Genomic DNA, 26031 nt, shown 5'->3' with positions numbered 1-26031 from the left:
GTCATTCTTGCTCATTAATCCGGTTTGACAAACGTAGTTCTAAGATTCCAAGTGCTGATTATTTAGCTAAGACGGAACCGTGGAAAGTACAGTAAGCTTGTTGTTTTATCATTTTTACGAACCTGTTGGAATTCTGTCTCTAGCTTGAAAGACTTGACATTCGTTCAATTACGAGTTGGAAAGAATATAAGAGTTTGATCGCTACTTGAAAGTATGCAAACTCTGAAATTACTCGAATGGCGCATACCAATTGCACAATTGTGCTCACAGTACAGAGAAAAAGCTCTGCACGTGAGTTTAAAAATTTGTACATCTCAGCGCCCTCGGCAAAATATCAACGTACACAGTCGACCAAATCTGCGTGGTCTGATAACAGGAAAACCGACCACGAGTTGTTTATGTTTCTGTTTTAAACTCAATAGGGTGAAGAACGCGACAAACAAAAGATTTCACGTGCAGAAAAAGCAGAGCAGAAGCTTCGCACGCGTGTTAAAAACTTTGTACACCTCTTAAACACCATCTTTCGGTCACCAACATTTGTCTTGTCTTATAACGGGAACACACTATCCAGAACTCAACGCCGCTTACATATGTCACATGGTGTGCTGAAGTTGAGGTCTGGCGTCGTTAGAGATAGTAGAGACCTCCAGCCATTTGCTAAATTACTGAGATAAATACCGATTCCTTTTTAATCGACCTTTTCTTTTCCGTCGTTGACCGGACTGCTTAAAGTACTTAGTGCCTCAGTCGTGGCTGATACATACGGGTCTCGAAGACACAAAAACATGATCAAATTTTATTTCACATCGGGGCAATTCTCAACCTGAGCTAATCGTTATGGGTACAGCTTGAAATAATAAAAATACCCCTGGCGGGATTCCCCGACCATGGCTGGTCTAACGGTGTGTTAAGAGTACATATGACATCACATTCAAACTGAAAAGTAGACGCAAAGTGAATAAAATGCTGTTTATCTGAATGTTGTTCATCTAAAACTCACAATTAATAAATAAAAGACTACTTGTCCACTTTTCATTTTGTACGCTAGGAGGGGTGTCTTAGAAATAAAACAGGCAGCAGGCCTCATCCCAAGGCCCCTACTCAGCTTTTTATGAAAATAAGATAAGACTGCATGCATAGCCAGGTATACTTCGTTGAGACATATCAAACTCTTTCCCCAGTGCGACGAACATTTGTTTTTCTCGGTTCCAGGTGTACGCAACCACTAACCCCACGTAATGCGCATGCTCTCCGTTACGAATTTTCAAAATGGCGGACAGGTCAAAGAGGGAAATTAAAAAAACAAAGCGATTTTGCAATGAATTCTCAACATACACCCTCGTTAGAGAGGCGAATCCACGGAAGAAAGATACAAAACTGTATGATATTGAGATCGATATGATATTAAATCGATACCGAGGGCCCGTTTAATTGCCTTCCGCCACGATTATTAGCTTTCTTGACAGATTTCTGAAGACAGAATACTTTCTTCCTGAAGACTTCTGATATGCGGCTATTGATTATTACACCTCGTATACCTGATTGCTCAAACACTTTGTTTACGATTGTTTAAAGGACCGACTCATGGTTCTCCGTCTTCGTCTTGACATTGCTTTGAAATAGTATAGACTAGTAAGCTGAAACGAAAAATTAATCAGGGAAGTTTACGAAAAATCCAGCAAACCAGCTTTAAAAAGGCAATTATTTAGACTTCATACTTCAACGAACTTCACAAATCTTACTTATTTATCTTGTAAGTAAACGATGGCAGATTAATTCCCGAAGCGCTTTCTGAGTTTCCCGATCCCTCTCCTACTGCTTTCACGCTTACAAAACAGGAAATATCAAAAGGAGGAAGATACAGCTGTTTTGAAACGCCATTTGACGAAGGTAAATCTGCTTTTTGTTCGACACTTTATATATCAAAACAAAGGAAATTTGTTCCTCTTTTTGATTCTGGCGGTATATTTTTAATTTGCGCCTGCGTAAAAGAGATATCGCCCGAGACCCTTCGCTCGGTCGTGTTTTGATCAAAAACGCCTTGTTAATTTCACGCAACCGCTCGGAGAAAAGGTAAAAATGACGAGGGAAAAACTTTATCTTCAAGTTAGAAAATTAGCGAAATAGAAAGCCACAATATTATAGTTTAATATTTCAGAGGTACATTGAGAGCTTTTTCCGTAGAGAATCCGCACGATGGTAAAACATTCGAAAATTACACTCGATTTGAGTGGGGTGTTGAAGTGGGCGTGGTCACTACATTCATGTTAAGACTATTTGTACCCCATGAGTTTGATATGCTTAAAACTATCTGCCGCTTCCGCTTCTCTTTTTCGGAATATAACAGAAAAGCGTCACATGCATCGATATTGACCAATATATATCAATGTTTGAAAGAGTCAGCGTTCTTTAATTTTTGGGTAAAAAGGCAGTCTGAGAGTTTGTGACAATAAGGCCAGGTGGCCCGTAGAAATAATCAAGAGCCTTTCGAAAACGTGGGAAAATATACTAAAAATACGACGAAAGACCCAAACTCAATACAGCCTTGAATGAAATTTAACTAAAGTTTGAATCGTAAGCATGATGGAAGAAGCCTCAGTTGATTTCTAAGTTTAGGGGACCGTTTAAAGGCGAGTTGGGAGATGAGTTGACCGGAGAGGTAAAAATAATTTGGAGTTATCGCCCGTTTTCGGCTACGTCTTAACCCCTGCAATGATCAAATGAAGAGATTTAAACGCTTTGATGGCTCCATCAATCAGATCAGTTTACAGATCTGATTGAGGAAGCGACCAATCAGAACCGTGTTCGTCGAGTTGCGATGCATTTACAAACATTCTTCAACGTATTTTCAACCTTTCAATCAGCGCTACATAGCCGGGTTCAGTAAGAACAAGGTAGGAAAAGAACATTTAAAGTTTAACTGTGAAGATAAACATTACTCTGAGGTTTCCGACAGGTTTTACCGGGTCCGTTTGAAAATGAAAGGGTCAGAGCGCCTACGTTCGCCTCGGCGAATTTCGATCACAATCGTAATTTGTATTTGCTTGACTTCTCTCTAAGGTTGATGATAGAAATTTATTCAAGAGACGTTTTAATGAGCCAACTAAGCACGTTCATATCGATTGTAGAGGAATTTCAAAGTTATGAGACATGACAGCATTTGTTGACGCATCAAGGATTATTATTTCCGCTTTCGCTCAGAATCTGTGCAAATTACACTTAAATGTTAAATACCCGTACAGGGTGAGGTCTTTGGACGATTTCTGTGTCACTATGTAGGTCCTTTTCATTTGAATCGAGGCAAATATCTGGCAGTTTGAGGAATGATCATTTAAGTGTAAGTAACATGTCGAAACATGCCGTGTTGTCGTGTCTGGACCTGTCCAAACGTCGTGAATAGTTAACATTCAATTTGGTCAATGCAGATGAACGGTCACTTCGTTAATTACCATTAAATTTCATTTACGCTTGGTTTAAGAACTTTTGAGGTATCCAACAGATCTTCTGTCGATTAATTATGTAGTCATACTTGCTCATTAATCCGGTTTAACTAACGTAGTTCTAAGATTCCAAGTGCTGATTATTTAGTTTAAGATGGACCTGCAAAAAGAAAAGTTAGCTTATTGTTTTATTATTTTATGATTCTGTTGGAATTCTGTCTCTAGCTTGAAAGATTTGACATTCGTTCAATTACGAGTTGGAAACAATATGACAGTTTCATCGCACCTTGAAAGTATGCTAATTCTGAAAATACCTGAAGGACATAAATCAATAGCGCAGTTTTGGTTACAGTACGACCTTTAGCAAACTATGACAGCGACGGCAACGAGAACGCGACAAAAAAAATATATTTTACGAGAAGAGAAAAAACTCTGCGCGTGCGTTAAACAATTTGTACATCTCAGCGCCCTTGGCAAAATATCAACATACACAGTCACCCAAATTTGCGTGGTGAGAGAACAGGAAAACCGACCACGAGTTGTTTATGTTTCTGTTTAAACTCAATAGGGTGAAAAACGCGACAAACTAACAGGGACTCCACATCTGTCAACATTCGCGTAGCTCACAAGCCTATTACTACTTTACGACATTTACTGACCAACGTTAAAGACAAAGACGAACCCAACAACAGACAAGGAGCGATTTATAAGATCAAATGCTCCGACTGCCAGGCCTCCTACATTGGAGAGACTGGTAGAAACCTTAACACGCGACTAACTGAACACAAGCGAGCAACTAGAAATGGCGATGTAAACAATCACATTTCTGAACATCACCGACAAACTAATCACAGAATCGACTGGAACTCTGTTAAATGCTTAACCTACAGTACAAACTATTGTCAACGACTGACTCTGGAAAGCTGGTTTACTAACTTAGAACGGACGCCTCTCAACAGATGTCAACAACTACCGGCACCTTACAAACGACTCATTAACGACGTGAACAAACCGACAAACAACAGACGGATCGAAACCGACCAATGACTGTTAACAAACTCTACACGAGTCTTCCAGCCAATCACATCACGGCTAAACAGACCAATCACGTTCAACAGACCAGACTTTATAACATCATCGACTGACAACTACTCTTCACTTGACTGTGAAGATGACTTCCGCACAGGTTGTCGAAACGTCAGTCACCAATAACAGTTCTTTTCAGAACTACACTCACCCGGACGATCACACTATATGAACTACTGATACTCCTGGGTTCAAACCATTTACTTTACTCAAACTAATTAACAAATTAAATACTACTTGTCTAGTTATCGTTCCGTCCGCTTAGAAGGGTGTCTTAGAAATAAAACAGGCAGCAGGACTGTGCTTCGACGCGATTTTCAATCCTAATTAAAGAAAAATGGGAAAGAAGAAAAGTCATGAATAAACGATGATTTCTGATTTTTTTCTGTGTGGAATTCAGCACAATTTACTGGCCCCTTGACGCGTGACGGGAAGTGTGTTCGCTTTCAATACGGAGCCCACAAACTTTGTGTGGAAAACAACCAAGACAAATTTCCCAGTCTATGAGATGCTTAAGGTAGGTATCTTAGTTCAAGCGTTTCCGATAGTTTTCTGTCGTATTAATGGAGAATTTTGTAAGATCGTGCTTTGGATCACGATTCGTGACAAAATAGATGGCATCAACCGTCAGATGTCTGACATTAGGTCACTGTTGAGGAGGGAAAAAAACCCCAATTCTAACAATGAAATAAAACAACATAACGCAATAAGGCAAATGAGAAGGTTTTGGCTCTCTATTTGTAATTTTGGCATCGTCGAAAAACATCAGACTCGCTTTACAAGCACGCGTGAATTCGCCAGATTGGAAACATGGGATTTCGTAACTAAACCAAAACCTAGACTGCAAAACTTCGACTATCAAGTTTCGGAACTTTGTTTGTCGAAGTCACTTAAATTTCACAAATCGTCCCTTAACTAGCGCTCGAATTTCATCGCGGAACATCCTAATTCATAATATTATTTTCACTAACACTCACTGCTAGCTGTTAGAACGTACGTTATAATGTTGGGTAATTTACAACGATAAATGTTTGGGGAAAAAAAGTCCCCTTGCTAACGCGTGAATCCATGCGGAACACAAAGACAATTACCCAAACGAGGTCTTTGCTCTTAGAAATATCTCACCTTATTGTCGAATTAAGTTGCTTGAATTAAATTCTTACGCAAAAACTGTGACAGAAGAACCAACCCCAATTTAATATAAGCGTAAACATGACGTTTTCTAAGACCGGAAACTTAAAAACTTTTCATGTGACGTTGTGTTATTGAAGACTTTAATTCCAAAGTACTCTATTCAGAGGTCAAACATCAAGTTCGCAAAATTCACTTCGCATATTTACTGTAGATAAGATCTCTGTTAAACAGCCACCTCTAATTGGCGGACGGGATAAACCTTAAGTCTTCTAAATTTATCAGGACCTGAATATTAGGTTTCATCATGTGTGATCCACCACCATCAAACAATCACACCCACTTTTGAAATAGTACCCGAGAAAACGGAATGTTCTGGGAATAAACGTATTTATTCTATTGTGGTTACTTAAACTCTCGCCGATGACAAGCAGACACAGTGTTTGTTTCAAGGAGAAGCGAAACTCTAGTTTACAGACCATCTTTGCCTATTCGTATAGCTTATTTCATTTTGGGAAGACGATATAACTTGTGTTACTAAGATTACTGTCGAATCCAATTTTCAAAAAGTGTCAAGCTGATTTGCGTAATGCCTTTTTTAACACCCTTACGAAAATCAATCTCTATTTTTCCAGTAATTGTTTTCATTAGAGCTGAAAAGCCATAATTAACGAGGATGTGGTAATTAAAGAGATTCTATTCATTAATTCATAAAAGAATTTAATTTTTTGTTTATCGATGGATAGTTTGTTTAGGTCCTAATTTCGCCGTGGGGTGAGCGAATTTCTTGTCTTGCATTCTGCGAATTTCGGGAAAATGACTCAACGAAGGGAAAGGAAAAAGCCATTCTACGACCCTTTCTCGATTGACACCAAATGGTAAATCAGAGAATATTGCATGACCTTTTAAACTCTTTTTGCAGGAGCATTAGAACCGCTGATGTGTAGTAGCGACCCAAGAGCAGAGTTTTGTTTGTAGAAGCGAAATCTCCTTCTTAGAGACACACCGACAAACGAAATGACGACTGCTTCTGCCACAGCTAACGAAGCGCTTCGTTCAACGTGTGAAAATGAAAATTATCAGCGTCTTTCTCGACTGATTATGCGTGCGGGTACCGAGTTATTGAGAGCACTGTTTGACTCCATTTACCCAGCAAAAAGTCTTGCCAACAAACTGAGTGATTCTACTACCAAAAAAAAGTTGCGGGACATTCTTCTCAAGCCTCAACGTGATCTTGTTTATCCAGCATCAGGATTGTTCGGAGAATCAAGAGACTTTGACATCAGCCTCCTTTCTCAACTACTAAAAACTCTTTGTCCGACGCAACTACCTCCTCTGGGCAGTGGATGGAATAATCCCCCAAGTACAGGTGATTTTAGCTTGACTGCAGACATCGTCAGAATTAAGTTTTACCGCAATGATATTATTCATAAGTTTCACCATGGAGAGTTGAGTGATGCAGAATTTTGTTCCCTCTGGGATGAAATCAAAATAGTCCTTTTACGTATAGCTTCCCATATCAGCGCAGAAACAAAAATTGAATGGGAAGAAGCAATCGACAGGCTGCGGCATGATCCCTTAACCCCAGAGGCTGCAAGGAATGCTGAGGAACTACAGGAAATGTATCAGAGGGACATGATCGCAAAGGAGTGTCTTGCATCAGGATTCGCGCGAGTGGAAGGGCAAATTCAAGACCTAAGGAATCAAATTGTACAGCCTCGCAGATTGGTGACAAATCGGGCTAGATCTTCATCGGCAGAAGGAGGAGGTCGGTTTAAGGAAGAGACTGTTTTACTTTATGAAATTCAGTGAATATCGAGTTATATAGCCTACTTCGCCATAATAAGGGTAAGTTTCTGAAGAAAAAAACCGTGCTGCTGTGTCGGTGGGAGATTACAACAGGGTAATTTAGTATTATCAACTGAGTTGATAATAAACTTAAATTGGCCACCGTAAAGAGTTGCAAAGCTGACATTTCGAACGTTAGCCCTTCGTCAGTGCGAATGACGAGGTTAGAGTGGTTCATATTCTAACTTAAGAAATTCTTCTTATCACAGCTCCCATTCGTATTATAATCGATGTCGAATCTATGACAAGCCGCATCTCTCGAGAGGAAGCTCCAACGACGACGATATCCTTGCATGCGCAGCCAAATGCTTCAGCTGACGAACCTCCAGCGACTTTCACAATTAGAGTTGATCAGTCCATAAGAAGGATAGCCTTGGAAATACGTCGACATTACGATTCATCAACAGCTGAGGAAAACGGATTTGTTCAACATCTGGAGGATGTTAACCAAGTCCTTATTGTGAATGTCAATCTCGGTAGCTTGGTGCTAACAGTCAAATGCAGCTCACTGGAAATTCTAGAACGACTCTGGCAAGATTACTCCAGTGGTCATCTCGGTAAAGTAGCTCAAGAATTCCTCGTGAACGAGAGAGTGCTGGAAGATCTTGGACTCGCTGAACTTAAACTCAGGATCGCTATTTCGGAGAAGGATTACCAGGAGGGTCGGAGGCACTTTGCTAAGTGTGCAGGTATAAAACTAATAGCCGCTTGTTTTTTTATTTTTTTGAAGATGATGTTCATTCTCTTTTACCACAGATTGCCAAGCGGTGAGGGAAGGGGATACTAGATTAGACTTCCACAGATAATTTTTTGGCAAGTTATTTAGTCACGCAATTATTGTTTGGTATAAACCTGAGTGAGATCAGGAGGGAAAATTCGGAGGCTACAGGACTTTGCTGTTTAGCGGGTGATGGGAATAAAGTTTATCAGGCCTTCGGTTTGTGGATCCCCATGGACGGAATTCTTACCTGATTCCATTTATTTCAGTCTTGTATTGTCTTTTCCAGGTTCTGATTACTCTGAGGAAACAGAAGGAGGACAAAAAGGAGATGGCAAGGAAGAGGAATACATACCTTCTCATCATTTCACAGGTATTAAACAGTGTCTTTCATGAATCCATGAATAGCAGTAAAACCTGGGTCACATTGCATTGAAGGGATGCGTGCTCAACAACGAAAAAGAATAACTCACGAAATTAGACGATGCTGGTGGGTAAGGAAGAAAGTCACCTTAAAATATCTTTAGGCGGAGAACATGCTGCAAACGCAAGGATTACACATAAAATCATTTAACTTGTAGCTATGGGTTCTGTTTTTGATGTTGTTAAGGAGGAATAACGAGAATTTGTATTGAAAGAATAGGAAGACAGCGTGAGTAGCTGTTCCTTTAATAAATGACATAACGTTTCGGCTGGTTTCTGGCTTCAGGTGGGTCACAAAAACCAGTTGAGGAACCTTTAGCAGGTATTTTCTCCTTCTGATGCTATTTCTCTTATCCACCAGATCCACCTGCTGGAACACCAATTCAAGAAAGTAATCCAGGAATCCTGGAACCTTCAGGTCAAGATCTGTCGTTTTTTAAGTTAAGATATGTTTTTAACAAGTAAAACTGGCAATAACTTAATTGTTGGATGATATACTCTTATTTGGCTGGTATATACACTTTACAAGGATAGAGCCGGAAATAGCCAGCAAAAGATAAGCGGGCTTTTAAGTGGCCACCGGCAAGGAAAAAAAATTAGAAAAGAAAGTGACACCCTAGAAAATGGATGTGAAAAGGGAAGGATGAGAATATATAACAATAGTAAGACAGGCAAGATAAGATTAAAGAGGAATAGCGAGAATGTGTAGTGAGAGAACAGAAAGACAGCTTGAGTATAGCTGTTATTTGATGACATAACATCTCAGCTGGTTTCTGGTTTCAGGTGGGTCATCAAAACCAGTTGAGGAAACTTCAGCAGGTATTTTCTCCTTCTGATGCTGTTTCTCTTATCCATCATTTTCTGTTTATGGAAATTGTGGCATGTATCTGTGAGGTTTAACCTATCTTCCATTGCAATACTTTGCATTGACTTACAGGAATCGCTAGAAAACTGTCTCTTCTCCCCCAAACGGTGCCGCATTTCGTCAATCGCGAAACAGAATGCGACGAAATCAGAAAATACCTTTCTCCACAGCACAATTGCAGATGCCTTCTCATACATGGTGTCACTGGTATAGGGAAGACGACCGTGGCGACGAAAGTGGCAAACGACATACTGAATTCTGGGGGAAGTACCGTGGTGATCTACGTCAACTGTAGAAACTTAAAACTTTCCCATGATTTTGCTGAGAAGGCTCTTCAGCAAGTATATCCCATACCTGTGGAGAATCCAATACCTGAGCTGAAAAATCGCTTGAAAAGCCAAGATTTCTTCACGATTTTGCTATTGGATAATTTTGAATTTATACTTTATTTGGATGACAGAATGCAGCTCCCCAAAAGTGAATTTTCACTCCAGCAGAAGAACCCATCTGAGGAAGGATCGAAGATTAAGAATCTTATCAATGACATTTTAATGGTTGCAGGCAAAGTCAAGCTTCTCCTCACCTCCTCAGAGAGAGTTTCTTTTCCGGAATCAGGTCAAGAAACGGTTCATCTGTCACCTTTTAAGCCAGAAGAATCCGTTGAGCTTTTGAAAACAGTTTGGAAGGATAGGAAAGTCAATACAACTCAAGCACATGACTTGTCAGAGATTTGCAGCGGTATTCCCTTGGTCCTTTACACCCTGGCCTCCTACCACAGTGACCTGCCAAGTCTCTTGGAAGAGATGAGCTGTTCTTCGCCTCAAGAAAAATTCGATTTCTTGACAAAGATTAAAACGGTATCAGCGGATAAAAAGATCGACGTTTGTATCGATCATTGCTTCGAGAGGCTTGTTCCGATAGAAAAGTGTGCCCTTATCAGATTTGCATTACTCAGAAGGCGTTTTTCTCTGTCTGAAGCAGTGGAAATATTTCAATCAACGGAGATGAGTGCGTCTCAACTCAGACGATGTGGACTGGAACTGTCCCAGCGATCACTTCTAGAAGAACACATTAATGGGGATGAATACTCCTATACCCTCCTTCGAGTAATTGGTGATTATTGTGAAACTAAGGCAAGGGAGGAGGAGTTTCGTGAAGTGATCCTAGATGCTCGGAGGACGTTTATCCGCCATTTTTTAACCTTTCTGGAAAACATCTTTAAAATGTTCCTGAGCCAGAACGTGTCAGAAGCTATTGCAGCCTTTCAGAAAGATGAAGCGAATGTCATGCAGCTCGTTGAATGGTGTGGAAATGGTCAAATGGATGAAGAACAAACAAGAAGGTGCATTGATGTTTTCAACAGCGTGACGGAGCTACTGGCGAAGATGATGGGAAAGGCCAAATTTAAAAATGCTTTTAAATCTCTGCGAAAGAGATGCAAACAGATGGAAGATCAAATGAGACTGAGCGATTGCCTCACATCCTTGGGGCTGAAAGAAGTATTCAGCTGTTCCTGTCCTCCCATTGGTCTGTGTGCTTCAGCCGCTGAAATAGCCAAAGGATACTTCACGAAGGCTGACAGAATCCAACGTAATCTTGGAGTTGAAACTGGTAACAGCCGAGCTCAGTGCCTTGCCAAACTTGGTCGATGTCTCGCCAAAGAAGGCTCTTTTAAGGAGGCAAAAGAAAAAGTCCAACAGGCGATCAAAATTCGATCGGAAAGACAGGATGACAACGTTATGCTCGGTGCAACGTATAATGATGAGGCAGGTAAGTGCACAAAATGATTAGGTGCCAAATTAATTTGCGGGCACATTGATCATACATTTTGCAAAGCAGTTTGTGGGATCGTATCTTAAGGTTATTTGGAGCATTTGCTTCCATATAAATCTTCAAATCGATGAATAAAGGGTCACGATCGACAATGCTGTACAGATTGTGGCCTGTGCTCTGAGTGAAAAAAGCAAGAGAAGCATCCTAATCCTCCATTATGATTCTAGCCTATCATTAGTCAAGATTCAATTGAATATCCGTCAGTAATTTAGTCTGGCCCTTGACAAGATGCCTAGAGCATTGAGAAAGAGGAAAATTTTTTAAATCTATAGCAAGTTTCCTTATAATGTTTGTAATCAACCACTAGATAAACGAAATCCTTCACATGAATTCTAACGTAAACTACTTTAGAGGGGTTTACGCCCACTTCAAAACTCCTTTCTTTAAGAAAACTAAAATCACTATCACTACCTTTCTTAATTATCTTTACGGTCAGCCGAAAATGACTAAATTGGAATTATTGTATCTTTGGAATTATTGTATTATTGTATCACTTCTTGAAGGAGAGGCCTAGGTATACTTTACATATTCAGTGATAAAACTGTGATTTCCTTGTTAGTGATCCTTTCGCTCGAGGAAAATCATGAGCAGGCAATCAAGGTCAGAGAAGAACAGACGTTACCAATTTACGAAAAAACACTGGGTGATCATCCTTTCACTGCAACCATCCTCAACAGTCTGTCAAACAATTATTATGCCCTGGGAAAGTACAATGTGGCCGAACAATATTCGAAAAAAGCGTTGGAGATTCGGCTCGAGTTACTGAAGGACCATCGAGACACCGCTAAGTCGCTTTTTGACCTTGCGATGGTTCATAAAATGAAGGAAGAATTCAAACCAGCCGAGGAATATCTTGAAAGATGCGAGGCCATGCAAAAGAAAATATTGGATGACGAAAACAACGATCTTACAAGGTAAATAACTGTCTATCACTATAAATTTTGCGTTTCATTAGGTATTCTTTAGGCATGCAGGTGTTGATGAATTAAACATTAACACCTTCATCCACCTTCTTAATTCTTCAACTACTAAGATCTCATTATTAATTCTCCTCTCTGGCGGCTTCATATTTTCTTGTGGATTAGTTACAAAAGTTTGGTGTTAGATCAAAATAACTTCTTCCTGATAAGTTTGAGCATTCTCATTACTTGTTTGCTGGACAATGTGTGGATATTATTGGGAGAAGTTACATGTTAATCACTTCTGGGAGTTAAAGGGTTAAGCATTAAATTTTCCGAGTTTTTGGTTGATGTGTCTTTCCTCGCACAGGACCAGGAACAAATTGGAAGAAGTAAAGGAGCATCTATTGGGAGCCATGCAAGGGAACTCCTGAAATCCGGTAACAAACTCTGACAGAGAATCTCTTGATGTGAACCGTGTAATCTTATCCAGTTCTGAGTGTCTTCAGGTGTAACAAGGCAGTACTACTTAGAAGTTCCGCAAGAATGATGATACAGTCACTTCTGCGTGACGTCTCCTCTTAAGCAATCGTCTTAGTTTAAAATGTACGTAGTTATGGAACATTCTTTCTCCGTCACTGACATCTCCATTTTTGTCGAATTTGAGTCTGTTATGATCATGCATCAGTCACATAAAACATTCAGTCATTAACTGAATCAGACTTGAAAACAAGAGCTGAAAATTTAAATGATGGTTGCTATCATTATTATAGTGAACGTCCTAGGTCAAGTTTCACTTCACTGGACCGTTTTAGTTTCTTCGTAATGGTGTAAATAGGAAAGTGTAAAGAAAGTGCCGTTGTTCTGGACAAGTGAGTCTGGCTATTTCCAGAGATCCTAGCCGGGAAGATTCTTGCTAGGCGTAGTCCTTTCAGTTAAGTGCTAACGATTGTATATATGTATAGATATTTAGAAACTTTTCGGCTAGCTCTTTACTGATTCAATTCAATTTAGAATAGGTGGTATTTCACTAAAAAAGAAACAGTAATCGCAATTGATGGAGGGTAGCCTATCCAAGACATTCAAGGAATTTTAGATATCTTGCCCGTGTAACGTGTAAGTGTTTTACTGACTTTATAATAATGAGAATGGTAACGGTTAAGTATTGCTAACTTTTATTATACCCCATTAGTTTGAGTTAAGAACATTAAAACAACATTTGTGATGTTGCTGACAGCTTTTAAATTCTTTGTTAAATTTTAAATAGATTAAAAAACTGAAATAATCCAACAAGGTCAGTAAAACGCCTCAAAAAGACAAGGTTTCTGATAAATAAGTAATTGTTGGTTGACATCATATAATCATGAGGCTCGATTCGATAGTTTCTACTACTGACACGAACGTTCGAAAGGACTCCATCATCCTCGTTCCCACAAAGGTACAGCAAGACGGAAATTTCGTCTTCAAACGCGAAGCAAGGGCTTTGAAAGAGGACATGGGCGCTGTATGATTTCCTCCGAACTTCGTGTTCGCATTGACTTCGTTTCTTTCTCAGCTAAACCTATCGGCAAATCATAATCCATACCTATGAAACCCGTCAGACTTGTTTCATACAATTAACCAACAGTGTAAAATGAACTGATCCAGATGTCCAACCACTTCAGTAATAACATCAAAAACAGAACCCAGAGTTACAAGTTTTCTGTGTGATTCTTTTCATTACAGCATGTTCGCCACCTAAAGTTATTTTAAGGTGACTTTCCTCCTTAACCACCAGCATCATCTGATTTCGTGAGTTTTTCTTTTTCTTCGCTGAGCATGCGTTCCTCTACCTCTTTTATGGTTCTGTTCGAATAGATCATTAGATATAAGAGTTTAATTAAAAGATTTCGTGAATACCTCTAGAGTTCGGACTGAACACGAGGCAACTACTTCATCTTGCCAGGGCTTATCCCGGTTTCGTTTGCGATAATTAGCCAAGAGTAACTAACACTTACTGTATAGCACGTCGGTCTATCGGTTCCTTACCGTCACAGTCATCCTCATCATCCTCATTGTCATTCTATTCATCGTCATCGTCATTGTCGTCATCGATGACGATACCTTCGTTATCGATATGATTGTCATTGTCATTATCATAACCTCGGGCCTCTCGATTCGGAATCGAGGCGTTAACCATATTTGACCATTATGCCTCTTACAGCTGGAATTTGCAAGAATGAAACCTAGAGGCAGTGTTGAGGAAATTTGCAACATTTCACGAGACCAAAGACATAGTAATTTTGTTTACAGAAGGTAAGATCTTTACTGTTTTATGTTCGCTCACACTGGACGTGAACAACGCAAAAAGGTTTTAGGGTTAGGTTTTTAGCTGTAAGGTCCTAAAGTCGGAAGCAAGTAAATTCAATTTCCTTTGTTTTTAGCAGACTTGTTTCAGACACTGAAAAATGTTTCCCAAGCTAGATAAGGACGCGGCCTGTCGTGGTACCAATAGAAATGAGAAAGAGTATGTCTCTTGACAAGCCCTGAAGCATCGTACAGGGTTACCGTGTAAACTAACCTTTCAAGCTCGCTGATCGTGGTAGGGTCATCCAGAACCCCTTGCATGCTTTTTTGAGAACCATCCCGAGATCAAACAGTACGACATCCTCGAGACGTTGAACAAATCTGTTTTCCTCAGCTGTTGATAGATCGTAATGTCGACGTATTTCCAAGACTATTCTTTGTATGGGCTGATTAGCTGTGATTGTCAAAGTCGCCGGAGGTTCGTCGGCTGAAGCAGTTGGCTGCGGATGAAAGGATTTCGTCGTCGTTGGAGCTTCCTCTCGAGAAATGCGGCTTGTCATGGATCTGACATCGATGATAATACGAAGAGGAGCTGTGATAAGAAGAATTACTTTGGTCAGAATATCATGGTAATCACTTCAACTTCGTCATTCTCTCTGACGAAAGGGCTAACGCTCCAAACTTTAGCTTTGAAACTCTTTACGGTGGCCAATTTACGTTATCAACTCAGTTGATAAAACTAAATTACCCTGCTGTACTCTTCCACCGACACAGCAGCACAGTTTTTTCTTCAGAAAGTTACTCTTATAATGGCGAAGTAGGCTATATAATTCAATATTCACTGAATTTCTTAAAGTAAGCCAGTCTCTTCCTTAAACCGACCTCCTCCTTCTGCCGATGAAGAGCGAGCCCGTTTGTCACCAATTCGCGAAGCTGTTCATTTTGATTCCCCAGGTCTTGAATTTGCCCCTCCACTCGAGCGAACCCTGATGCAAGACTTTCTTTTGTGATCATGTCTTTCTGATACATTTCCTGTAGTTCCTCGGCATTTCTTGCAGCCTCTGGGGTTAAGAGATCATGGCGCAGCCTGTTGATTGCTTCTTCCCATTCAAGTTTTGTTTCTTCGCTGATATGCGAAGCTATACGTAAAAGGACTATTTTGATTTCATCCCAGAGTGAACAAAATTCTGCATCACTCGACTCTCCGCTGTGAAACCTATGAATATTATCATTGCAGTAAAACTTAATTCTGACGATGTCTGCAGTCGAGCTAAAATCACCTGTACTTGGGGGAAAATCCCATCCGCTGCTCAGAGGAGGTAGTTGCGTCGGACAAATAGTTTTTAATAGTAGAAAAAGGAGGCTGATGTCAAAGTCTCTTCATTCTTTAAGCAATCCTGGTGCTGTATAAACAAGATCACGTTGAGACTTCAGAAGAACGTAGCGCAACTTTTGCCTGGTGGCAGACTCACTGAGTTTGTTGCCAATGTTTTTCTCTTGGAAGTGAAAGTGTTAATGAGGTGAAATAATTATCTTATTGATTTCGTATTCAGGATGGTGACTCCTTGGATCAAATATTGAAAAAGGCTGATCTAGTACCTGAGGATATTTTGAAAGTTATCACAATTGCGGCAAGAACTTGTTTATATTTTACATATATTATGTATAGCAGATAGTAGGACAATTACACGTGTAGTCCAGGATTAATGTACACAGTATTAACTCAAGGATAACAAAAACCTTGAATTTTGAGAAAGGGGAATTTTACGTCCAAAACTATGCTGCAGCCATCAAGGCTGAAAAAAGAAAAGAAAGATGTAAAATCCAGCTTTATTTATGGGAATGGATTCAAATTTAGGTTGTCTTGCACTGTGCAGAGAGAGCAAGGAAAACCACATGCTCAAAAGGTAATCCTCCTTTCTGTGGAATAGTTAGACATGTTGCTCTCTATGTATTGTATTTGTCTGGTTATTAATTTCTGTTCAAACAAGACTTTGCATACGCAGGGCTCCAAGATCAATTTTTGGGTTGTGAAATATGTTTCTTAGCCAGGTGTCAGTTGTATGAAAATTGTTCTCTTACAGGTTTTTAAGGTTTAAGCTACCTTAGAGATAACCACAATATTATACACAGAGGTAGGTATTATAACCATGGTAAATTGTTATTGGTACAAAATTGCTTGTTCCATCCAGAAGGCAACATCCTCTTACTAATGAGTGCTGCAGTGTACATCTATTTAATAATATTATTAATGCAGTGTACATCTATTTAATAATATTATTAATGCAGTGTACATCTATTTAACAATAATATATAGATTTAGCCAATAATATAATTATATAAGATAAGTGAATGATTAACATTTGATTGTTTTTGTTACCCGTACTACTTAATTAAGAGTGCAATGGATTTATTACCATACTGCAAGTTTTTTTCAGTGATGAGGGTGAATGATTATGCTTTACTACTTGTGAGCAGGATTGTTTGCTGCTTCTACTACATTCAGTCAAACCTGTATTAAGCAGCATCATATTAAGCAGTCACCCTGTATTAAGCTGTTGGTAGTTTAAGTCCCAAAATCTTTTCCCATGAATTGCTGTAATTTTCACCTCAAGCCTGAAATACAGACAGGCCCAACAGCCTGTTTGAACAGTCACTTAAAGCAGGGCCACACAAATAAAACTCAGAGTAATCCTTCAAGTCATTTCATTCATTCTGTGTTTATCTTCCAAAATCAATGTTAGCACCTTAAGTTAAAATGTCCAAAGGGTATTGAAAATTATCTTTCTTCTTTGGATTGTTGGAAAAATATTATGTGCGAACATCATGCAAGTCATTTGCTGGTCACCTTTATTGAACAGTCACCCCACCATTCCCCATGGGTGACCACTTAATACAAATTGGACTGTAGATTGCAATGGGCAACCATCCAACTCATTTCTTGACAAAGATGTGAATCAAAGCAGTTGAAATATTGCATGCCTTCCATGATAGCTTTCCCTTCATTATTGATAGTGACCTAAAGTTGTGAGACAATCGATTAAATAAATTTATTTATCATTTGTACACCCTTGCGAACTGAATTCCTGGTTTTCTGGGAATTCCTAGGAATTCTCAAAAATTCCCAATTATGCAAATAACCCTTGCAAACTGAATTCCCAGTTTTCTGGAAATTCCTAGGAATTCCTAGGAATTCTCAAGAATTCCCAACTATGCAAATAAGCTCTGATTTAAAAAGCTTGGAGTTACTGGGAATTTCTGGGAAAGGAAGACTCCAGTTTTGTGAGGACTTGGAATTCCTAGGAATTCTCAGCTATACAAACTACCTATAATTTAAGAAGGGTGGAATTCTTGGGAATTTCTGGGAATTTAATTTGAGGCAATTTAAATACCCTGAGGTCCACATAAATTCTAAGAAATTTTCAATACCTTGAATGTGAAGTTTTTAACAAAAAGAGTAATTTCAGAGGCTTAAAACTTTGGCTCAATAAAAGGTATGCTATACAAAATTTACCAAGAGATATACATACATGTATATGTTTATAACTTAAAGATCATGAAATTTATTATTCAAACTAAGTTTTAGTAAATCTCTACATTAATATGGATTTTCTCATGAACCAGTAGTCAATTATGTTAAATGGAATAGTCAATTATGTTAAATGGAATTGTCAATTAACCCAATGTACTCATATCACAGATTTGCTTTCTAACCTCAAAGGATTCTTGGATTCCATGATCATAAAATATCTTTATTGTGATGCAAAATGTCTCATGTTCACTGATGTGCCAAAATCATCAAACATTCATTAGCTGTTTCTTGGTACACAACTTCCACAATAATTACATTGTTATCTACACTTAAAGAACTTTGTTAGTTATGAGCTTAAGTTACTTCCCTAACCTACATTACTGGTTGCCTTTGTTAAAAAACCTTGGAACAGTCAAGCTCAGTTGCCTCAAACACTGTCAGAGACTTTTTGCTGACATTTTTATTTTTTGTTGACATTATTTTTTTCTTTCTTCATGATTGTTGTTGCTGTTTTTTTTTCAGTTTTTTTGCTCTGTTTTTGTGACTGATTGCTGTAATCTGTTTTGCTGATTTTATTCTTACAAAACATTTTTCTAAGAGTTCCAATACTTGTGGATCATCCACACACTTTGCAAACATTTGGCATGCAGACAAGACAGAGGTAGTCAATGTTCCCTTTGAGAAAAAAACACCTTTTAAATGACGTCTTCAGTTTACTTTATTTGAAACTCTGATCTGAAAATATTTTTAAAACAAGACTTGTTAGTAGCGAGAAGTACAAACCAAGTTTCCTTTCATAACTAAATGTCTTATGTGTCACAATCACTGGATCTCCCAAAAAATATTACATCTTTTTATTTTTGGTGCAAAATACAAGTCCTTCTTTATATACAAATGAAAAGTGCAAGTCACACTTCAATGATAACAGCTCTAAAGTTTACTTGTTGTTCTTCTCTGTCTGTCAGCTATCAACAAAATTGTTTTATACTTTGGACAGTGCACAACTATTTGTGGACCAGAGTTCCAACGCGCCTCTGTAATCGCATATAGTTACATCTGTCTCTTGTACAAATGTTTCTCCTTTGTAAGACGCACTGGGATCATCTATGTATCTCTTATACTTCCTAATGTGGTATCCTTCTTTTATAAATATGAGGGTAAAAGACGATTTGTAATCGCATTCAAAATTGTGATTGGCTTGTGTTATTTCTCACCTTTGCCATGAACACAGCTCAAGTGAGTTTCGAGTCTTTGTTTCCTCGACAACTTTCTGCCTCAAATCGTGCATTTGTAGTGCAATCCATTCTTGTCGATTATTTCTACATAGAGTGAGCTCACATCATTATTTACATCACCAAGGTATCTATCGTCTAGAAGCGTGGAACCGGTCGGAGAAGTCAGAACAAAGTTGTGCACTTTAATTAACACTGCAATCGGCAAGCCAGCGGATTCACTCTGCTAGCCAATGACAAGTCCTAAAAGATCCACGTGATCATGCCCGTGATCGGAAACAAAGAAGACTCCATTTGGCGCTCATCTTTGAATGTACTTTTCATCGGTTGATCACTTTTCTCAACTGTTTCGCTTAATATAACATTTGTAAAGATAGGTTTTATTGTGGTTCAATGGGAAAACGCGAACAGCGTGAGTGTTGTAAAAGAAAAGAAAATCGTTGGCGCCGTGGAGTTAAAAGAAGGGACAACAGTTGACATACTGACTGGTACAAATAATGGTCGAGTGGCCATCTGTAAAGCTACGATTTTGAAAGTTCGTGGTGAGTAAAAATTACGATATTCGTTACGTGATCAAAATCTTATAAAAGAATAGATGTAACGGGTTGAATTAAGCTTACATAACGCTCGGCGCAACTGAAACTAGAATAATTCTGAGAATCGAATCGGTCACTTGCATGCCGCAGTTTCTTAAGCTTATGCTTTACAATTAAATAAACCTATCAGTAAGGTTTCAAGATTCCTTTAGTCACGTTTGGGAACACTCAAGATTCATAATAGGAACTGTTATTAAACAAACCTTATTACATAAAGAAGCCCTCCTTGGTAAAAACAAAATATTTTATTGAGCCCTCTTTTAATAAAATCTATGGGAGAGATGTACTAACTCTAATATAAAAGAGATTTCTCAATTTGAGAATCCAATGAATGCCCTTTTCCTTACAGATATCTTAAAGACCTGGTCTGAGCTTTAAATATATATATAGATTTTTTTTTTCAAATTCAGATGTTATGGAATCCAGATACAAAATGATCAAGCTTCTTGTAGACAACCTCATTCAAGGCCAACTCACTGTGAGCCCAAGGAAAAAAAAATACAAACAGCAGCTAAGTTTGCAGTTTAGGATAACTTCATTCTAATATATTGTTATAGTTACAACAGGATTTTAATTAAAAAATCAGTTTTGTTTAACTGTAATTAACCCCTTCACTCCCAAGAGTGCTTGGTTTTCAAATATAATTTAAGATATTGTATTTTATGGAAAAGAATCAACAGATTTTATTCACAATTTGTGTCAAACCAAATTTAATGATTGATTAGGACTATATTATATGAATAGCTGTAATTGAGGATTAAACCGTATGAAGTTTTCAAGAAAAGAAAAATAAATCAAATTCCATCCTAATATTACTACATGTTGATATTAATAATTAATCAAAAATATTTTACATGTAAACCTTAATGAAGCTTGTAAATAAATTTCATTGAATACTTGAATTTTAGCTGGGTTTTTTTTAGTTTAAAGTATTTATTTTATATCATTAGCCTCAAATTTTTACTTACAATTCCCAGTAATTCTTAAACATTCCTAGAAATTCCTAAGAATTTTTTAAATTTACAGCTTTTCAGGGAAAGTCATTGGTGCTCTGAGTGGCTATAGACTTGGAATTTCTGGGAATTTCTGGGAATTTCTAGGAATTTCTATGTTTTTAGAACCAGAGTTGTAACATTTATGGTTGTCAGTGAGTTGTGAAGTAGAGGGAAAAAACAGTAAAGTAGATGGCAAATTTCATGATTACCAGCTCTTATTGAAACTTCTGAACATGTGCGATTGCTGCCTCTAAAAGCTGAAATCATTGGAATGTATGAAGTCCAATTTTTAACATTATTTACCTAGTATGATTTACCTATCATAGTGGAACCATATTCTTGCCTCCTAACAAATTTAGGCATGTCTTGTCAAATTTAATAGTGTAATCCGGTAAAATTGTGGAATACTCCAACCTCATAAACTTGCTCAAAGTAGTGTGATCATCACAACAAGTGTTCCTTTTTGTTAATCAAATGTGAAGCCCTCAAATATTTTAGTAAACTCCCGCAGTGAAATCAAGCTCTGTGACTTAATAGTCAGTAGACAGTTCATTGACTCAATGGCAAATTCTTTTGTTGGCACACGATCTTACATGTTGGTAAGGAGAATATGTTGATAAGTTAAGTAAGTGAATGGTAGTTTTGGTATTATGTACTAAAAGAAATTACATGTTTCTAACCTTTATACCTCCTTGGAATGACCAATGAGTAATTTCTCCTCACCATATCAATAACATTTCAACCAAAGAGGTGACAAGGAGAGAGAAAATATCATCTGGGGATATTGTTTGATTCAAGGCCAAATTCTCATAGGTAGAATTATGATAAGTGTATAGCACACTGTTAGGTGAATTGACAGTGAGATTTTAGGAGTGAAAGGGTTAAAATGTAACAGTTAAAATCCAACATGGAAGCTAAGAAAACAAGAAAACAATCCACAGACAAGTTAAACTGAGGTGGAAAATGCATGATAAGGAAGGCTTAAAGATGTTAAGGAGATACATGGTACATGTATGTCATTCATAGTTTGATTAAGTTCTGTAACCTAGAAAATTTCCTTTTAATCAAATAAACCTTAGAGATTATTTTTTCCAAGTGCATGAACTCTGAAAAGTAAGAATAAGCCATGAAAAGAGAACTTAAGATACAGAAGATTCACCTTATTTGCAATTAATCTTTGAGATTTTAAATTCTCAGCTTGAAAGACTTCAAGGAGCTAACTACACAGTTCAATCTGATATTTGGAGTTTTGGATTATCATTGATTGAGATGGCAATTGGAAGGTATCGTATTCCACCACCTGAAGAAAACCAAAAAAAGCACAAGTCCATCACATCTAAAGAGAATACCTCCAGGAACAAGGCCACCTAGTGGTGTGAGCAATGATGCAAGGCCAATGGCAATATTTGAATTACTGGACTATATTGTGAATGAGGTGATGCCAAAAGTCTTAACAGTAAACTGATGAAAGTCGTGTGAATCAATTTTTAAGGAATTTATCTTGCGAGTTAGTTAGAGGATGTGCATAAAATTTGTGTAAACAGAGTAAGCAAGTTGAATTGCTTTTCTTCCCTCCATTGTTCTGACTAACCAAATGTTTGAGTAACATATTGGTTGATCAGTTTGATCTCCTAATAATATCTTTGGAGAAGCGTGCATTTCTGTGTTGATGTAAAGTTTGCAGCAAGTTCAGGATTGCTGCATTGTGTAATCATCTCCTTTACTGCTGGGAAAATCTTTGTAGAAACTATGGTATATCATTGAAGAATGGTATATTATTGTCACTGAAGTTATACATGTTTGTTCTTTATTGGATAGCCTCCTCCCCAGCTATCACCAGAGCAATTTTCAGAAGAGTTTTGTGAGTTTGTCAACAAATGGTAGGCAATGTTTCCCACATTCTTCCATATGATGGTTATGAATAATAGTTATTGTCAAACTTGGACATAAATGTTTAGGGGAGTAAGTTGTGGTATATCCAGATGCACTGGAGATCAGGACATTCTAGAAAACAGCTAAAGCTCACAGTAATCTATTTCAATCTGTTTCAGTCTTGTTAAGAATCCTTCAGAAAGAGCTAACCTCAAAGTGTTAATGGTAAGTTCTGTATGCTATGGAAAATATTTATTTTAAAATAAACTCGGAACTTTTCTTAGGAATTTTATAATAGCATCATGATTTTACCTTTTGAAATGGCAGCAAACCTCACCTTCAGTATGGCATGTAAAGGCAGCATTGAGTTCCAAACAGAAAAGTGAATAATTCATGGCCTGTATGAGGGGTAACAGGTGATGGGTGAGCATCCTATCCAGAGATTGGGCTTATAAGGCAGATTTGTGGTTACACAATTTTACTGTAAAACATTTTGCCAAAGAAGAGAACAACCTAGAAACATAAACTTTCCCCTCTACATTTGAAACTCTGCTGGGTCTTTCATCTAACCAGTTACTTTGCCCAAATATGAAACTGAAGGACTTAACCCTTTATGCCCCAAAATCAGTATACACTTTCTCCATGGTGCTCTCTGTACATTTCCTATAGTACTGAGAAAATTTATTTAACAATCAAGAACCTCTCAAGTTGGTTATTATTTCTTTTATCATCATGACCTTACTGTTTGCCTCACGAGTGATACAGTGGAGTGAAACTGGATGCTAGTCACTCTTAAGGCCTATTTACACGGCACGACTTTGTCGCATGCGACAAGCTTACGACAGGCCTACGACATGACTTAAGAGTCGTAAGCGAGTTGTAGGTTTGATTTACACGAAACAATTCGTGTCGTAAGCCTGTCGTAAGCTTGTCGCATGCGACAAAGTCGTACCGTGTAAATAGGCCCTTAGAGATTAAAGGGTTAAGGCTACTTTATTTTTAAAAAGGTGGAAAACCAAAAGTGTCACTAATAGCCCCATCCAGAAATGTATGTGTTATACTTTTTACCAGTACTGTTTATGAGATTAGCTGTAAGTTGGACAAAGGTATTTTTCTTTTTGACTCTGGTGCTGGTGAGATATTTGGTGGTTGAGTGATGTGTTATTTTGTTCATGTTGAGTGGAGTCTACATTGGTTTTAAAATGGGACTGATTTCCAGAATAAAAGAGGGTTGCCTCAAAGCAAAATCATCTAGTTGAAAAAGCCTTAAAGACCACTGCTCTTTTACTCTGTCTTATTCTTCCAGGATCATGTCTTCATCAAGATATCTGAGTCAAAAAAGGTGGATTTTGCTGGCTGGGTTTGTTCAGTTGCTGGTCTATAGCGAGTGACTGGTTGCAATGCTTACTGATGAAAATGAAATGAATTGAAGTATTGGCACAGAACAAGCTTAGTACTCTTATTTAACTTGCATCAAGAAAATGACGGAATACATTAAAAGGTCTTATATGCATTGGAAACTATTAATTGTGGTGTGTATTGGATTCAGAGCAGCGAAAAACTGCCTTGGTTTGGGAGGGAATGTAAACAAGTTGCAGCCTCTTGGAGATGCAAACAATTATCAGAGTTCTTCAGGTATAGAGATTTCCACTACCCTGTAACTGGACGCCTTTGCATTGCAACAGTGCTGTTTACCAGGGAGTGCTGAGGAACTAAATGAAGATCTCAAAATCCTAGATAAGGCAATGATAGGATGGGACCAAGAGGGGTGGAGTTGGGCTAGGTGTTACATGTCCCCAGTCACCCCATCCTATCAGTCATAACTCTAGTTGCATGAAAAATAAGTGGATTTCTTTCTAATAATGTGATTATTGTATATTATTAGCTTTTTGGTGTATGCTGTAATTTCTTACTTTAGTTTTATTGAGGTACTATTCAAGGGTCACATTTAAATTGTTAAAAAAAAGAAAGGATGTAAAATCCTAATTGTAACCTCCTCTCTTAAGAGGTATTCCTTGATAGGCGTTCTCATTTGTAAGTACACCTACGTTCTTACCCCCTTAGTCTACATGCTCCCTCAATTAGATCACATTTGCACAATTGTTAGAACAAGTCGAGAATGGAGCAAGATTTTTCATCAAATTCTTCTCACCCAGGACTCCAAAATGTGCAGAGCTGTGATAAACTATGTGAAGAACTGAGAAGGAATTCTCAATTTTTTTTCCTATTTTCTTTCTATTTTTTTTTTTTTTTTTTTTTAAATTACAGATTTCTTTAATTTGGCCAGATTGGAAAGGTTGATTGATTTTTCACTCACTCAAGTCTTGGAGTGGAAAAATTACTCCCTAGAAGTGAGCTTACTTTAAAGGCCCTGAAATATTGTATAAGCTCGGGGATAATTAAAAAGGATGTTACAAGAATGACTGTCGTAGGAATCAGATATGACAGTTGCTGTACTAAATCATAAATTACTTTTTTTTTGCATCGTCGTGGAGGACATAATAGTCGTCACATAATAGGGAGACTTCTCAGAAACATAGCTATTGGTACAAATGCATGCACATGCAGAGTTCCAATCTACACCTGACTCTTTTCAAAGAGGTTGGGAAGAAGTGCTCGAGTCCCATGTTCTTGAGAGAACAGGGGCTTGTTTCTGGAGAGAGGAAGTCTCTTTATGACCCCGAAAAAGCAGTTCTTTTATTTCTGTCTTTCGTTCAATTTGACAGTTTTGAAAAGCAAACGGGAAATTTCTGGATAGGAAACAAAATGAAATGTTTAAATCTATTTTAGCTAAAGCCTTGACTGTTTTCCTTACATTTGAATTGCAAGATATTACTTTGGGTCTGTATAATTACCTTTCCACGTGACGTCAACATTCTGTGATGGAGCACTTTAATGAGAGCATTTGGTGGTTTAGTCAACTGTAGATACATTGAGTTTGCATGCTTCGGTAAATATGAGATATAAATGTAACTCCCTGTAAACGAGGAGACATTATAACTATTGAAATTTCTTAAATTTTTGTTTATTCTGACGTCTTTATATTGCATTTGTTGAACTTTTTTATTGCTTATTCTGAACCTAATCAATTTAATTTTACATTGTCACAATTGTGAATGTCTAAACTTACCAATTTGCGACCTTGCCCCAAAATATAGCCAAGATCATGGGGAATGATGTCTGTGATTTAGGTTATCATTTTATGTTGTTCATTATTAGTTCTCAAGTTCAAAACTGCAGAAGATATTCTTTAGAGAGCCAAACTTCAGGGGACA

At 38.0% G+C, this 26031-nt stretch overlaps 2 protein-coding genes, 1 long non-coding RNA gene and 1 pseudogene across 7 annotated transcripts in view; 3 read left to right on the top strand and 1 right to left on the bottom strand.

Annotated features, from left to right (window-relative positions):
* The first annotated feature begins 6572 nt into the window (after window positions 1–6572).
* On the top strand, window positions 6573–13472 carry LOC149046420 (uncharacterized). 2 transcript variants are annotated; one of them, XM_089203195.1, is made up of 8 exons: window positions 6573–7425; window positions 7715–8194; window positions 8513–8596; window positions 9008–9064; window positions 9430–9465; window positions 9584–11281; window positions 11904–12258; window positions 12614–13472. In XM_089203195.1, the coding sequence occupies exons 1-8, from the start codon at window positions 6675–6677 to the stop codon at window positions 12675–12677; spliced, it is 3525 nt and encodes a 1174-aa protein (XP_089059321.1). In that variant the 5' UTR covers window positions 6573–6674; the 3' UTR covers window positions 12678–13472. The 2 variants fall into 2 exon arrangements, with proteins under 2 accessions (XP_089059321.1, XP_089059322.1); XM_089203196.1 differs by lacking the exon at window positions 9430–9465.
* Window positions 13473–13615: 143 nt separating this feature from the next.
* LOC149046419 (uncharacterized) lies at window positions 13616–19469 on the bottom strand. Of its 2 annotated transcripts, XR_016185693.1 has the most exons (3): window positions 19276–19469; window positions 14804–15121; window positions 13616–14088 (listed from the first exon to the last, which is right to left on the bottom strand). It is a non-coding gene; the product is annotated as an uncharacterized LOC149046419 (long non-coding RNA). The 2 variants fall into 2 exon arrangements; XR_016185694.1 differs by lacking the exons at window positions 13616–14088; window positions 14804–15121 and adding an exon at window positions 18765–18796 and having other exon boundaries at window positions 19276–19465.
* A 117-nt stretch (window positions 19470–19586) lies between these two features.
* LOC149046413 (dual specificity mitogen-activated protein kinase kinase 1-like) overlaps window positions 19587–26031 on the top strand; it is a 38960-nt gene continuing 32515 nt past the window's right edge. For both annotated transcript variants that reach the window (XM_089203216.1, XM_089203219.1), the window contains exon 1: window positions 19587–19835. The gene's annotated coding sequence lies outside the window, so the exon portion shown is untranslated. The remainder of the gene's footprint in view (window positions 19836–26031) is intronic.
* LOC149046418 (dual specificity mitogen-activated protein kinase kinase 1-like) lies at window positions 21023–25790 on the top strand (annotated as a pseudogene). Its single transcript, XR_016185691.1, has 5 exons — window positions 21023–21483; window positions 22082–22319; window positions 22703–22764; window positions 22936–22981; window positions 24063–25790. The product of XR_016185691.1 is annotated as a dual specificity mitogen-activated protein kinase kinase 1-like (transcript).

The sequence above is a fragment of the Pocillopora damicornis genome, chromosome 4 (genome assembly GCF_964200805.1).
Source record: "Pocillopora damicornis chromosome 4, jaPocDami1.2, whole genome shotgun sequence".
Taxonomy (NCBI): domain Eukaryota; kingdom Metazoa; phylum Cnidaria; class Anthozoa; order Scleractinia; family Pocilloporidae; genus Pocillopora; species Pocillopora damicornis.
This window is presented reverse-complemented; position numbering and strand designations above follow the sequence as displayed.

What these genes read in the sequence shown, in the direction of transcription:
- LOC149046420 (XM_089203195.1), top strand. Translation starts at nt 6,675, where the DNA reads ATGACGACTGCTTCTGCCACAGCTAACGAAGCGCTTCGTTCAACGTGT. An exon ending in GCACTTTGCTAAGTGTGCAG is followed by an intron (nt 8,195 to 8,512) that starts GTATAAAACTAA and finishes TGTCTTTTCCAG; the next exon opens with GTTCTGATTACTCTGAGGAA. An exon ending in AACGTATAATGATGAGGCAG is followed by an intron (nt 11,282 to 11,903) that starts GTAAGTGCACAA and finishes TTTCCTTGTTAG; the next exon opens with TGATCCTTTCGCTCGAGGAA.